The sequence below is a fragment of the Stomoxys calcitrans genome, chromosome 1 (assembly GCF_963082655.1).
Source record: "Stomoxys calcitrans chromosome 1, idStoCalc2.1, whole genome shotgun sequence".
In the NCBI taxonomy this organism is placed as follows: Eukaryota; Metazoa; Arthropoda; class Insecta; order Diptera; family Muscidae; genus Stomoxys; species Stomoxys calcitrans.
Window position 1 is genome coordinate 148,615,076 of NC_081552.1, and position 15,549 is coordinate 148,630,624.

General features: G+C 35.1%; 1 protein-coding gene across 1 annotated transcript; it reads right to left on the reverse strand.

Annotated features, from left to right (window-relative positions):
- Positions 1-1,898: 1,898 nt before the first annotated feature.
- Positions 1,899-2,832, reverse strand: LOC106093443 (heat shock protein 67B3). Its single transcript, XM_013260497.2, has one exon. It carries the CDS (start codon positions 2,694-2,696, stop codon positions 2,112-2,114), a length of 585 nt encoding a protein of 194 aa, XP_013115951.1. The 5' UTR covers positions 2,697-2,832; the 3' UTR covers positions 1,899-2,111.
- Between the last annotated feature and the right edge of the window lie 12,717 nt (positions 2,833-15,549).

A 15,549-nucleotide genomic window follows, 5' to 3' on the forward strand; every position in this document is an offset into this window, starting at 1 on the left:
ACAGACAACACAGAGCAATTTGAAAATGCAACTGCGACGAACAAGAATGCAACTACTACAAAGCCGATACTCAAGCCTAAAAACGTTACACCCAATGACACAACACACATAATGCAACAACCCATCGAAAATATACCACCTTCAACAAATGCCACAGAAGGTAATACTACAATGAACAGAAGGTCCTACCGCAACCGACGACAGCCACACAGATACGGGAATGTCCTGCCACATCATCGGGACGATTTCTGAGGCAGAGGGGGAGCATGTAGAAGCAGCTTTTATATAAATCACATTGAAGATAATTATATTTTTGATATTATACGTAATGCACTTTAATTTTATTTGAACTTAGATTTTTGCTTGAGTGTAACCAATTTCTCTTTAACGTTAAATATTAAAACACTCTTTTGAGTTTTGATTTATACCATTGATATTTTTACCATTTGTAACATTAACTTATACCATTGATTTATATACCATGGATTTATTCTCTCATTTGCAATTTTACACTCGAATCATTATCACTCACCTAATAGCATTTGTCTCTTTCTTTATTATACGTTTTGTCATATGATCTATAGTGAGTACTCTCACTCTCGTTTGTATAACATGTTTTCTTTTGTTTTGAGTGTATAACAGATTAAGTTTGTCAAACACTTGTAGGCTTAGTCTTAAACTTTGTTAAAAATAAAATCCCTCTTCTAATAGCATTCAACGAAGACAGTTGTCTCATTATTTAAAGCGGAAGAAACTCATAGGAGGACAAGTTAGGACTTTTAAGTCTGACTTGGCCCGTAAAATAAATATAAAATTAAACTGAACATTATCCAGCTAGGACGTTTCGTCTGGTTAGGATTTGTTCATAAAATTCATAATTTAATGAAATATAAAACCACTAGGGTTGGACCCTTAATCTTGCCCTCAAAACTGCTAGGGTTGGACCCTTCATCCTGCCCTTAATATATCCTAGGGTTGGACCCTTCATCCATTCCCTACAAGACTAATTTCTTTGGGTGCAGCAATGCTTAGATGTTAAAAAATTTGAAGCTATTTCCTTCACAGGAACTGGGTCAATAATAAAAACAGCAAAAAAGTTTACTGTCACAACAGAAAGACTGCTGAAAATGGGACAGTGGTAATTTTTTGATAAACCAGGCAAGCATTTTCAGTTGTTTTCAGATGGCAAAAAGGTAAAAGTGGTCTAAAAATTTCACAAATATTTTAAAAAAATTGTATGTTTCGTCTATTTGCATTTTTTTCCAATTTTCAACAATTTGCAAATTTTAAACTCTTTTACAAACAGCAGACAAAATAGCTACTACTATCATATTTGTAGTTTTTAACAAAAAAACGTTACGCCTTCAGTTCACGTTAGTATTTGGCAAATGCTTCAATAGGCGTTTAGAAGTTAAAAATTTTTGTATGGTTCCATTCAACAGTTATAAATTTTTGTTTTGATGTCAGCAGACAGTGTTTGCTAATATCCCTACTAATTTCTCTGGGAGGAGATTAAAGACCGATTTGGATCATACTTCTCATAGTTAATAAAAGACATAAAAAGCATAAAAATTTCACTCAAATCGAATAACAATTGCTGCTTCTATGAGGTCAAAAGGCAAATCGAAGGTCCATTTTATATATTTAGAAGCAAAACCCAAATATGAAACTAATTGAGCCATTCATAAATTTCCAATAACCAACATCGATAGGAAGTGTTGCTGCAAAAGTTCAAGCAAATTCCTCTGTTTGCTCGACAGCTACATAAATCGACTTAGAATGTCAAGACGAATGACTAGATTTGTGTACCCCTCCTCCATGGTATGGTGGATGAAATTCATTCCAATTTATAAGTATAACAACATAGATACATACATGTGTACAAACAAAGAACCAACTCGAGTTTAAAAGAGTTTTTGAATTTATTTTTTTTTAAACATTTATAATTGTGTGTGCATACTTGTGTATGTATAGTTAATATAAAGTTAGCGAATACGAATGCAATGTAATTTTTTTTCTTATAAGAGTGGACAAGTACATAAGATTAAAAAAAAAAATTCTTTTTTATTTAAGTTTAAAACGATGATACATTTGGAATTGGACTTCAATATTTAGTCGTCGCACTTGTTGTTGCTGCTTTTTTCCTTGTCTTCGTTATGAGTCTTATTTTTCAAAAATAAATCATTTGGCCCGGTCTGTTGTATGGGTATGACACGCTCCTTGGCTGCCACCTTGGACTTGGGCAGCATGACACTTAGTACACCATCTGCTGTGAGTTTGGATACAATCGCATCCTGGTCGCAGTCCTTGGGCAGTTCATAGCGTCGAACGAAATGACGCGAAATATAGCCCGAGTCATCAGTCTCGCGTTCTTCATGCTTGGCTTCGATAATCAGATGGTCGTTGACCACTTTGACGTTCAATTCATCCGGACGAAAAAGGCCAACGTCGAGATGTACAGAAAACTCTTCGTCTTTGTGATTGAGGCCACCGTCTACAGGGATAAGGTCATCCTTGTGCTTGACCGTCTCCAAGTGACGGAAATGAGGAGCCAGACGTGAAATTAACCCCATTGTGTGCATGTCCAAAGGATGATGTTGACGGGCATGTAGACGTCTATACATGCTATTTGGAAACACATCCGGGTTGTAAAAGGGATGTGGATCGAAATTCAATAGAAAAGGTAAAGCAGCCATTTAGATTCTTTATTAATTTGAGGGCTAAGAAAATGAAGCACTTTTTGCTTTTGTTGTGAACAGCTTCAAATTTGAAAAGAGCTCAACTCCTCAACTTTAATCTTTCCCGGGCGATAAACGACTAAATACTGTTAGGTTTGGCTGAATGATGCTTTGACTCTATTTCCAAAGCTGCCCACCCTTTTGATATGAAATCACAACCATAACTGCATTTGTACGCGTGCGCGTACATAAATCCAAAGGGCAGCTTTTGCATAAAGGGAACATTTCTAGAATATAAGAGAAATTGCTATTATTCTATGGAATACCCTGGAATGTTCAGAGCATTGTTTATGAACGGGTATACATAAGTTCGGCGCATAAGATTGCAGCTATATCATGGGAAAGGTTCAGTATGCGGGGACCCAAATTACCCGTGGAGTTGCGTTCCATGTAAATGCAAATACATAAACTCTTATTATATGTGTATGTATGGACATATACATGTATAGATTGCTTGTTTGGCAACTTTAGGAAAAATGCAGTCAGCTAAAAAATCAATAAACTTTCCTCAGGATAGGTTCTTTCCTGCATCTAGATAAAAGTACAAAAGGAATAAATTAAAATGTCCACCTAACACTATCGTTGCGCTTTGTTTGTTTATTTGTTTGTTTGTCAGTTCCGTATAGACTTAAAAACGGCTGAACTGATTTTAATGAAATTTTCACAGATGGTAGAGTTTGAGCCCCCGGTGATAATAGGGTCCTAAATTTTTTGATATCCGGAGGGGGGCGGACCCTCCCCCTTACCAGAATTTTCAAAAACTCCAGATCTCGGAGATGGGTGCTTCGATTTAAGCAAAATTTTGTATACCACATTATGGTACCCCAAAAACACGGAATTGGTATAAAATGTTGGGGTTAAATAACCGTCCTAAAACCCACCCGTACGGACATTTTTACTGATTGGGACAATATGGGTATCAAACGAAAGGTATTGAAGTAGAGTACGAACTTGGTATACAAATTTCACCCTAAGTGATCGGGGAGTTTCCTAACCCCAAAAACCACCCAACAGGACTCTTTCACCGCTTTGGGCAATATGGGTATCAAATGAAAGGTATCGAAAGCAGAATACAATTCAGAAATACAAGTTTATTTTTTGGTGTCTGAGGCGTCAATAGGACGTGTAGTGCGATCAGGATTATATGAGAATTTAACGAAAGGTCTATGACATTAGAGTTCTAATCTTATGTTGATATAAGGATTCAAGTATCTAGGTTACGTCCTGCCGTTCAGCCGGACATTTATACTCAAATAAATTGTCTTTTGGGTCATGTAGGACGGCCGAGAATATATTGTTTTCAAATGAAGGGACGTGTCAGAAGACAATCGTGTTCTAACACAATGTTGATACCATTTCAGGGTCCGCTCCCTAAACTCCCCTCAAACCGGCAACCATAGTAATGGCAATAAGGGGATCAAATGATAGGTATTTGACAGTAGAAAACGAATTTGATATGCAATTTTGAGACCAAGTGTTTACGTTTAGTGTCACCCCATAAACTCCCCCTAAACCAATTGCAATTGCGGCTCGAATAAAAGGAATTTAACAGTAGAGATCGATGCTGCTATTTTCCAAGCCTAAGTGCGTGGGTGGCCATCCCTCCTTACATAGCCCTCAAACTGGACATATTTGTGGATTATGGCAAATAGGGGGCTCAAATCTGATATCTGTTTTATGGCTTTGTGTTTCAGGGACTATTCATCTCATAAAGCCCGCCAAATGGAAATATAGACTAAAAATGACAATATTATGCTCAAATGAAAGGTATTTGAGTCTCGAGCACGAATCACAGGGGGATCCACCTCACCCCAAAATACCCTTATACCGGACATATTCACAGACCATAGAAATATAAGGCTCAAAAGTAAGAGTTTTGGGAATAGAGTACCAAAATGATATTCACATTGGGGCGAAATAGCTGAAAGGCCATACCAGTACCACTTTTTTCCTAACAGTGCCGATATAGGGCACAGATAAAATAAGAAAGTGAAAGAAGGCACAGCGGAGCCTTCTTTCCTTAATTGATTCAATAATTTTTTTTAAATGAGTCAATTATGATCTCGATTGAAATTTTTGCACCCAATTTGCTGATATTATCAAACAGGGCATTCAGATTTTAAATGAAATGAAGTGAAGTATATATATATATATATATATATATATGTAGGTGTCTTATGACATTTCAAATTTAAAACACGTAGAGTTCTACATGTTGTGTAATACAAATGAAACTAACACATAAAAATTACTTTTGCAAAAAGCACATGCAAATTTTTGGTTTAGAGCGTGCTTTATTCCTTCTGACAAAAACACATTGCCAGTCGAATAAAAGCAAGCACAAATTAAACTGTTTTCACAAATTTATGAGTTAACCACCTTTCTCACAACTTTAACAATTTTTGTATATACATATATACAGAAAAAGTCACAGTTTGGTGCGGTTTATGGGCTGGTGGCATCATTGGACCGTACTTCTTCAAAGATGATGCGAATCGTAACGTAACTGTGATTGGTGAGCGCTACCGTGAGATGATATCCAACTTTTTTTTGCCTAAAATGTAAGTGCTTTACTTGCATGACATGTAGTTTCAACAAGACGGTGCCACATGTCACACAGCACGCGTAACAATGGACTTATTGAGAGGCGAGTTCCGTGAACATTTTATTTCGGGACCGGTCAATTGGCCGCCTAGATAGTTCGATTTAACGCCTTTAGACTATTTTTTGTGGGGCAATGTTAATGCTCATGTCTATACAGACAAGCACTCTTCAATTGACGCATTGGAAGACAACATTGAAGCATTTATTCGTGAGATACCGGCCAAAATGTAGGGAAGAGTGCCAAAATTGGACTAAGCGGATGGACCGGACCATTTGAGGCGCAGTCACATTTGCAACATTTGCATAAAATAATCTTCAAACATTAAATTATATGGACCGTACTATTGATTCAAATAAAGATTTCATGCATTTTTTTTTAATTTTATGTGTTTTTTAACAAATTTCTTATAGCTCTTAAAAAGTCGCCCTTTATTACAACAAAATATGACCAAAGTTCAGTGTGAACTTAGGGTATCAACAGGCTCTCTCCAACTAGCTCCATCAAAGCCTTGGCGTGATTCCACGGTATATGGGTTGATTCCAACTCACTTTTCGTACAGAGGATCCATGTGTTTTTCGGGCGTCTCCAACTTCGGTGTCCTTGCGGTTTCCAATCTAGGACATTTTTCGCTATATCATCACGGGGACGGTGTAGGATATGACCCAACCAAGTCCATTTTCTCTTCCGGATTTCTATATCGACAGGGGAAGTGTTTGTTCTTATTTGCAATTCTTCATTTGAAATTCGATTTTGCCAGAAAATTGGAAGTAGGCGGCGATTTATAAAAACTTGGATTTTGCGTGTAGTCGCTTGTGTCAAGCTCCAAATTGTACAGCCTTATAATAAAATAGGTTTCACACTACTGTTGAAGATTCTGAATTTATATTTTTTGTTGAGTTTAAGAAAGGCGCTTTTAGCCTTGTACATAAATTGGATCAAAGTACGTAGGGAGCCGTTGCAATCCCAAAACCCAAAGAAATGCCCAAAACCAAAGTGGACCGATGTGACTTAAATTAAAGGTATTCGATACAAATGTTTTCATATGAAATAATACCCCAAATTTCGGGAACTATTTCATATTGGCTTGGGGTGTTTTTCCATTTCGTTCCGGCCTTATTTCAATTTTAGTCCCTATGTCCGCATCACCATCTCCCAGAAAGATTTCAATATCATGGGTGGGGCAGCGGTCATTTTCTCTTTCTAGGCGCTCGTAGAAAATATCCGTGTTATGTTCATCCTTTTCTTCCGTCAGGGCATGGGCGTAAATACGGCTGATGTTGAAGAATTTGGCCTTAATGTGGATTGTGGCTAGCCTCTTATCTACCGGAGTAAACGTGGGGAAAAGGAGATATGGAGAAAATCAAAAAAAAAAAAAAAAAAAACAGTGGGGAAGGGCAAAAGTTGGGCGGTGCCGACTGTATAATACCCTACACATACCATATAAGTACAATGTGGGACCTATATCCTATTCTGAACCAATTTTGATGGACCTCGGAGGGCAAATATGTTCAAACTGGAAAAACTACGGTTGACAAATGACAAAATTATGGCAAATTACCCAAATTCTGACGAACATATATATATAAATATGGGAGCTATATCTAATTCTGAACCGATTTCTTGCAAATTTCTCAGATAATGTGGTAGTCGTCGAGAAAAGCGTTGTGCAAAATATTGGCAAGATTAGTCAAACAGTGCGCTTGCAGTGGCTCTCGGTGTGACAACCTGGCGATTTCTATGAAATTCACCAGTAATATTGGAAGTCCTAAGAAAATCCTTCCTGCGAATTTCGACAGAATCGGTTAACAAATGAGAACATTTTTGCAATATTTCTCAAAGTCGGACGAGAACTATATTTAAATCTGAACCGATTTCGAGCAAACTTCTTACATACTGTGGGAGTCATCGAGGAAAGCGTTGTGCAAAATTTTGGCAAGATTGGTCAAACAGTGCGCTTGCAGTAAGAAAATCCTTTCTGCGAATTTCGACAGAATCGGTTAACAAATGAGCACTTTTTTGCAATATTTCTCAATATCGGACGAACATATGTATGAGAACTATACCTAAATCTGAACCGATTTCGAGCAAACTTCTTATATAATGTGGCAGTCGTCGAGAAAAGCGTTGTGCAAAATTTTGGCAAGATTAGTCAAACAGTGCGCTTGCAGTGGCTCTCGGTGTGACAACCTGCTGATTTCTATGAAATTCAACAGTCCTAAGAAAATTCTTCCTGCGAATTTCGAGCACTTTTTTGCAATATTTTTCAAAATCGGAAGAAAATATAGAGAGAACTATATATATATATATATATATATATATATATATATATATATATATATATATATATATATATATATATATATATATATATATATATATATATATATATATATATATATATATATATATATATATATATATATATATATATATATATATATATATATATATATATATATATATATATATATATATATATATATATATATATATATATATATATATATATATATATATATATATATATATATATATATATATATATATATATATATATATATATATATATATATATATATATATATATATATATATATATATATATATATATATATATATATATATATATATATATATATATATATATATATATATATATATATATATATATATATATATATATATATATATATATATATATATATGAGAGTTATATCTCAATCTGAACCGATTCCAATGATATTCACCAGTAATATTGAGAGATAAGAGAAAATCCCTCCTGAAAAAGACCATTTTATTGCAATATTACTGCAAATCTGAACCGACTTTGACCAAACTCTATGTATATTGTGGTCAATAAATGTGCTTGCAGTGGCTCTAGGAGTGAAAATCGGACGATATATATTTGAGAGCTATATCTAACTCTGAACCGATTTCCATGAAATTCACCAGTAATTTCGAGAATCGTAAAAAAATCCTTCCTGCCATTTTGAGGGAATTGGTTAACAAATGACCATTTTATTACATTATTACTGAAAATCGGACGAGCATATATATAGGAGCTATATCCAGATCTGAACCGATTTTGCAATTTCAATAGGCTTCGTCTCTAGGCCGAAAAACATGCCTGTACCAAACTTGAAGACGATCGGATGAAAACTGCGACCTGTACTTTGTACACAAATTAACATGGACAGATGGACGGACAGACAGACAGACGGGCATAGCTAAATCGAATCAGAAAGTGATTCTGAGTATGCTTATCAATGGGTCTATCTCTCTTTCTTTTGGGTGTTAGAAACAAATTCACTAAGTTATAATACCCTGTACCACAGTAGTGGTGTATGGTATAACAAGTAAAAATTATGCCGTGTGAGAACTGGTAGAGATAACTTTGAAATTCGGAATGGTTAGAGCTGAGGTGTTCTTTTATTAGTTTTTATTAAATGTTTTTTTTTTAACTAGTTTTTATTAATTTTCTCCCACTGTGCGTCACCTCTCGGTGTTGTTGTGGAGCCCTTCCTGAGCCATCACACTCCCTGTATGGCGTAAATGTCTGCCCGGTATTTTTCCAATATATCCGCTAGTGCGCATACTGTGCTCTCTCTTTAGAGATAATTAATCTTCTTTGTTTTTTCAAAGTAATATGTTCAAGTTTTCCGGGTGTTGGGTTACTAACCCAACGCCCCAACTCATTTTGTTATTGTTCTACAGACGAACTCGTAGCACATTTTAGCTCACTGCCTTTGACGGATGTTAAAGGTAGCTACGCTGGTGACACTGTGGGGAGGTTTGTGTCCACATTTGAGATTGAAGATGACAATATGATGAGATAAGCCTGGATTTTGCCAAGTTAAAACCAATCAGAACCGTTGCTTGGTTTGCAATATCCCCAAGTCACACATTTGAAATTTGGTACAGTGAACCTGTTACATATCCATGTCGAATATGGTGTGGATGAGGCCATAGACCAATCGCATGAATGAATATCATGGCCCAATGAAAGTTGCATTTACGACTGGACTGATTTTCCGATATAAGATTTCGGAACCCTAAATGCCATATTTATAACCCGATTTCGCTTAAATGTGATAAATTGTGTTTATTTCTACCGAATATGGTGCAAATCGGACTACATGCGTGGGTGTAAATTTCTTTGAACTTTTGTATCATTCGATTAATAGTTGTTTGATTTTCTATGATGAACCGAATTATGGCTGGTACTATGTTCGTTTTTCACCGTTGAAAACCTTTTTTTGCGATTACTTTTTTGAAACGTTACAAAAATTACAATGATAAAATAACAATTTCATTAACATTTTACCATAAGAAATGAGGGAATGTCCTACTGAATGAAATCAGCATCAATGAAATCATTTTGCTTTAAAATCTATTGTCTATAAAAAGTAATCGGCGAAAAAAAATCCCGAGTATCAGAAACAGTATCAGCCTTTAGGCCGTAAGAGGCTGTCGATCAATCTATCAACCAATTAATCGTTCAAAAACAAAAAAAAAAACGTAATTTTTGTTTGTTTTTTTTTGTGAAATTTATTTAAACAAAAGGTTAAAAAGATAATTTCTTTGCATAAAATATTGGGTTGCCCAAAAAGTAATTGCGGATTTTTTAAAAGAAAGTAAATGCATTTTTAATAAAACTTAGAATGAACTTTAATCAAATATACCTTTTTTACACTTTTTTTCTAAAGCAAGCTAAAAGTAAAAGCTGATAACTGACAGAAGAAAGAATGCAATTACACAAGCTGTGAAAAAATTTGTCAACGCCGACTATATGAAAAATCCGCAATTACTTTTTGGGCAACCCAATAAATACACGGTACATAAAAACAAATGGAATTCAGTTAATTGGCAAACTAAAAATAATATATTACCAGAAACAACTATTGAGATGTTATGAAATAGTCCTTAGGAACAATAAAGCGTTAAAATTTGTTGCCTTATGTCGATTTCTTTACTTTTTATAAAGCTTGACTTGGGGAAAACTCTTTCGCCTATCATTGTGTAGGTGAATGATCAGAAGTGAGTAGAAAAGATTGTCCATTTTATCAGTTGTTTGGTGAAACTGGTCGAAATATTTTAAATCTTTAAATCCAAAATAGGATCATAATTTTTGGTTTTTTTTTAAATGGACTTTGAGTACCTCTTCAAAAAGAACTTAATTCCATATGTAAGTCGCCTTTTGTTATTTCCTTTTCTTCTATGGATAAATCGTTATCTGATTGCTCATTACTGCGAGAAAACAATCTTTTGTATAAGGAGAATGCAAATTTAGTTTTCGGTTTGTGACGAGAGAAATATTATCGTTTACTGTTAAAAACTCCAGACTTCGAATACACAGCAAGTGTACTTAAATTCTGGTGCCTACAGGTTTTCAGCTGGCGAATTAAGTATTTTGCAAATAGTTTGTCAGTTTTGCTAAATTTGATTACAAAATTAATAGATGCCTTCAAAGTCAATTTAAGCAGCAGAATTTTTGCCCAATTTTTTGACGGCTTTGTTAAATAATAGAAGCAAGCAAAAGCGTGCTAAGTTCTAAAGACAAAATTTTTAAGAATTTTTTCTAAAGACAACATTTTTATGAAATCTTTTTTAAAGATTGATTTTTTTTGCGAACATAGACCCTCCCCTTTCCCAAATTCTCAGAAACGTCAGATCTCGGTGATGGGTGGTGCAATTTAGGCGAAATTTTGTGTGCTCTCTTATAGTAACCTAAAAATAAAATTTTGGTATCCAAATTTCGGATGGCCGCCCCACCCCCAAAACCTACCAAATATATATATAGACCAATCACGACAATATGGGACTCAAATTAAAGGTATTTAGTATAAGAAAAAGTATCTGATATTTAATTGTCGAACCAAGTGTTAGGGGACCCCCCAACCCTCAAAACACTCCTAATTCGGACATTTATACCGATCATTGCAATATGGGCTTCAAGTGAAAGGTAATTGCGAGTAGAATACGAATCTGATATCCAAATGTGGGACCAAGTTTCTAGGAGTCCACCCCTTCCCCAAAACACCCCCCAAACAGGACTTATTTACTGGCCATGGTAAAATGGGGCTTAAAAAAAGATATTTGAGTGTAGAATACGAGTTTTGGGGGGCCGTCCCTCCCAAAAACACACCCAAAGAGGACAAATTTACGACCATATCAATATGGGGCTCAAATAAAAGCTCTTTGGGAGTAAAGCACAAATTTGATATCAATATTCGGGAAAAAGTATCTATGGGAACATCTTACCCCCATAACACAACCCATAAAGAACGTATTTGCTGACCATTCAAATATGGGTCTGTAATGAGCGGTATTTTAGAGTACAACACGAATCTGATATATATTTTTAGGGCTAAGTCACTGAACGGCCGCCCCTTCCCCCAAAACACTCCCCAAACCGGTCATTTTTACCGACTATCAAAATATCAACATTCGGGACCAACTGCCTAGGGGACGTCCCACCCCCATAAAAACACCCAAATATGAGGTATTTACTCACAATGACAATTCGGGTCTTAAATGGAGTGACTCTCGAACCGGAGATTAGAAAACGATTGATATTCAATTTTGAGGTCAATGGCAATATGGGGTTCAAGTGTCTAGGGGACCACCTCACCCCCGAAAACACACCTAAATCGGACATCGTGGCAATATTGGGCAGAAACAAAGTCTTTTAAGAATGGAGTATATCTAACACTCAAACGTTAAAGATCATATGGGATTATGATAAAGGCATTTATATTGTTGTACTGTTAGACAAGCGATATACATATACTAATATTTTCGTAGCATGGTTTTCACTAATAGCTCTTCATTTGGCGAAAATAAATATTCAAAGGATAATTTTGTTTCATATAAAGTAAAAGAAGGCGCAGCGGAGCGGGTCCGGTTCAGCTGGTATAAAATAATTTAATACACTCACGAATACTTAATCGTTTGCCATTATGCGAATGTGTCATATTCATCGTTACGATTTGTTGGGACGAAAAATAAATAAAGTATGTACACTCATAGAAAAAAGTTTGCTCAAAATAGCAAACACTGTCTGCAAACATATTAGTAGTTAATTTTGCTGATATTGTAGCAATAGTTCTGCTATTACAGCAGTAGTTTTGCAATTTCAGAGCAGCAGACTTACTGCTGAAAAGTCTATTGTTTGATGAAAATGACTGCTGATTAATTATGAAGGGGATGTTTGAAGAATAATTAAAATACAAATGTAAATGTGTGTTTCAGTAAATGTTTATAATCACCACTGAATGTATACTTTCCGTAATCTTTTTTCTTTAAATTTAGATACAAAAGGCCATGCCAGTCATGTACACATTAGTAGAGGAATTAAAAAAATTCAAGCGAGCTTAGACACATTGCATTTTGCTACACTACATTTTGCAAATCATTTTTAACGTCTTTTTATTATGCCTATCTGTCCCAAACACCATTTTCCTAAATTTTTTTTCTATTGCAAATTTCAATAAATATTTTTTAAAGACAAAATGTTAACCCATTACGCCAGACCCTTAATTCCGTTGCCCGATTTTGATGAAATTTTATCTTATATATAAAAATCAATTTGTGTTTGTTTGTAGATTTGTTTGTTTGTTTGTATGTTTGTGTGTTCCTTATAGACTCAGAAACGGCTAAACAAAATTTCTTGAAATTTTCACAGATGGTGCATAATGACCCCGTGGTGAAAATAGGGTACTAAATTTTTTGATATCTGAAGGGGGGCGGACCTCCCCCCTTACCCTAATTTTCAGAAACGCCAGATCTCGGAGATGGGTGGTGCGATTTAAGCGAAATTTTGTGTGCTCTCATATAGTACCCTAAAAATAAAAATTTGGTATCCAAATTTCGGATGGGGTACCTAGGGGGGCTGCCCCTGATATCCAATTGTCGGACAAAGTGCTAGGGGGAGTACCCCAACCCCCAAAACACCCCCAAGTGTCTCATAAAACACCCCCAAAGGGGACAAATTTACGACCATAGCAATATGGGGCTCAAATGAAAGGTCTTTGGGAGTAAAGCATAAATTTTATATCAATATTCGGAAAAAGTGTCTATGGGGCCACCCTACCCCACAACACAACCCAAATAGTAAGTATTTTCTGACTATTGCAAAATGAGTTTCAAATAAGAGGGTTTTTAAAGTGGAACACGAATCCGATATATATTTTCAAGGCCAACTCACTAAGTGGCCGCCCATCCCCCAAAACACCCCCCCAAGCCGGTCATGTTTGCCGACTATGGAAATATGGGGCTCAAATTAAAAGTATGTGGGAGTAGACTACGTATATGATATCAAAATTAGGGGCCAACTGTCTAGCGGACGTCCCACCACCATAACAACCCCCAAATAGGACGTATTTGCTCACCAAGACAATTTGGGTCTTAAAGAGAATGGAACTAAATATTCATAGTTTTTAGGGCCAATACCCCAAACCGGACATATTTGCTGACTTTTTTAATAAGGAGTTTTAATGAGATTAGAAAACTAATTTGAAATCCAATTTTGAGGGCAATGGCAATATGGGGTTCAAATAAATGATATATAGATGACGTTGCTGATATATTTTCCGGGCTTAGTGTTTGGGGGACCACCCCAATCGCCAAAACACCCCTAAAAAGGGAATATTTACCCACCATGTCAATGTGGAGCTTAAACGAAAGGTATTGGGGGGTAGAGCAAAAATTGATACCCATTTTCGCAAGAATTGATATCCAAAATACCCCACAAACAGCAATTTTTTAGTGACCATCGTAATATGCGGCTCAAATAAAGGTTTTTGGGAGTAGAATACGAATTTGATATCAAAATGTAGGACCATGTATTTAAGGCATCACCCCTTTCCCAAAACACCCCCAAAAAAAAAAATTTTTCAACCGAATTTGATAACCTATTTTGGGGCCATGTGTTTGGGGGACGCCTCATCCTGTAAACACCTCTTAAGCCAATGACAATATAGGGTTTAAATAAATGGTATTTGAGAGAAAAGCACGATGCTGATATTTTTTCATGGCCAAGTATCTGGGGGACCGCCTCTCCCCCTAAATCACCACTAAATCAGACATCATGAGAACATCGGGCTGAAATTAAGTATTTTAAGAATGGAGTACACCTTACATCCAAACTTTAATTCGTAGACCAATAAAGATCATATGGGATTCAGATAAAGGCACTTATACTGTTAAACTGTTAGTCAAGCGATAAACTATTTTCGTAGCATGGTATTTCACAAAAATATCTTTAATTATCGAAAATAAATACTCCAAGGAAACTTTTGTTCCATATAAAGTAAAAGAAGGCGCAGCGGAGCGGGCCCGGGTCAGCTAGTATATTCATAATTTAGAGAATTTATATTGCCGTAGCAATTTTTATAATTACTTTGATTTATAAAAATTTTTGAAAAAAAAATTCCTAAGACCCTGCAACAAAAAAATATTATTTTTTTTTATATTTTATGACCATTTGGAGAAGAACGCTGGATTTAATGATGATGGCATAAAATCGCACCTGCTGTCAAAAGAAGTAGTATTATTGCCATAAATTTATTGTTTTAAAATAGAAACCATCAAATGCAACAAGACATTAAAACGGATTCCAGAAATCTCACTTCTAAAAATTTTGAAAAATATTTTAGTTTGATTTTTGGGATATTAAAATTGCCGAAACTCGACAAGCCAATTTTCCCTCAAAACATGACGGGAACAATTTTTGTAATTGGTTTCAGCCGTCCATTTTACGCTAATTCAAATTTCATTTTTTCTAAAGCAGATAAGTTCTTGGATATTATTTGTCGTTAATGGGTTAATGCAATTTTTTAAAGACCAAATCGCAATGTAATTTGATTGTTTTAAACGAAAAGTTATTAAAAGTTTCTTTGATCCAACAAAATCTTTATAGAATTTTCTTGCCAAAAAATTTTTTTGTTCCGAAAGGCAAACATTTAACAAACATTTTTCTAAGACATAATTCTTTATGAATTTTCTTTTAATTCTAGTTTTATTATTTCAATTGTTTAAAAAATGTCTACAAATGAAATATTTTGCTTGTTGGTCTGAAAAACTTCTCTAAACATACATCAGCAATGAAATAAAAAATTTTAAGGACTCGGAAACACAATTTTAAAACCCCGCAATAATTACCCAGATAAATTTACATTTTAAAATATATATTTTAAATAAAACCAT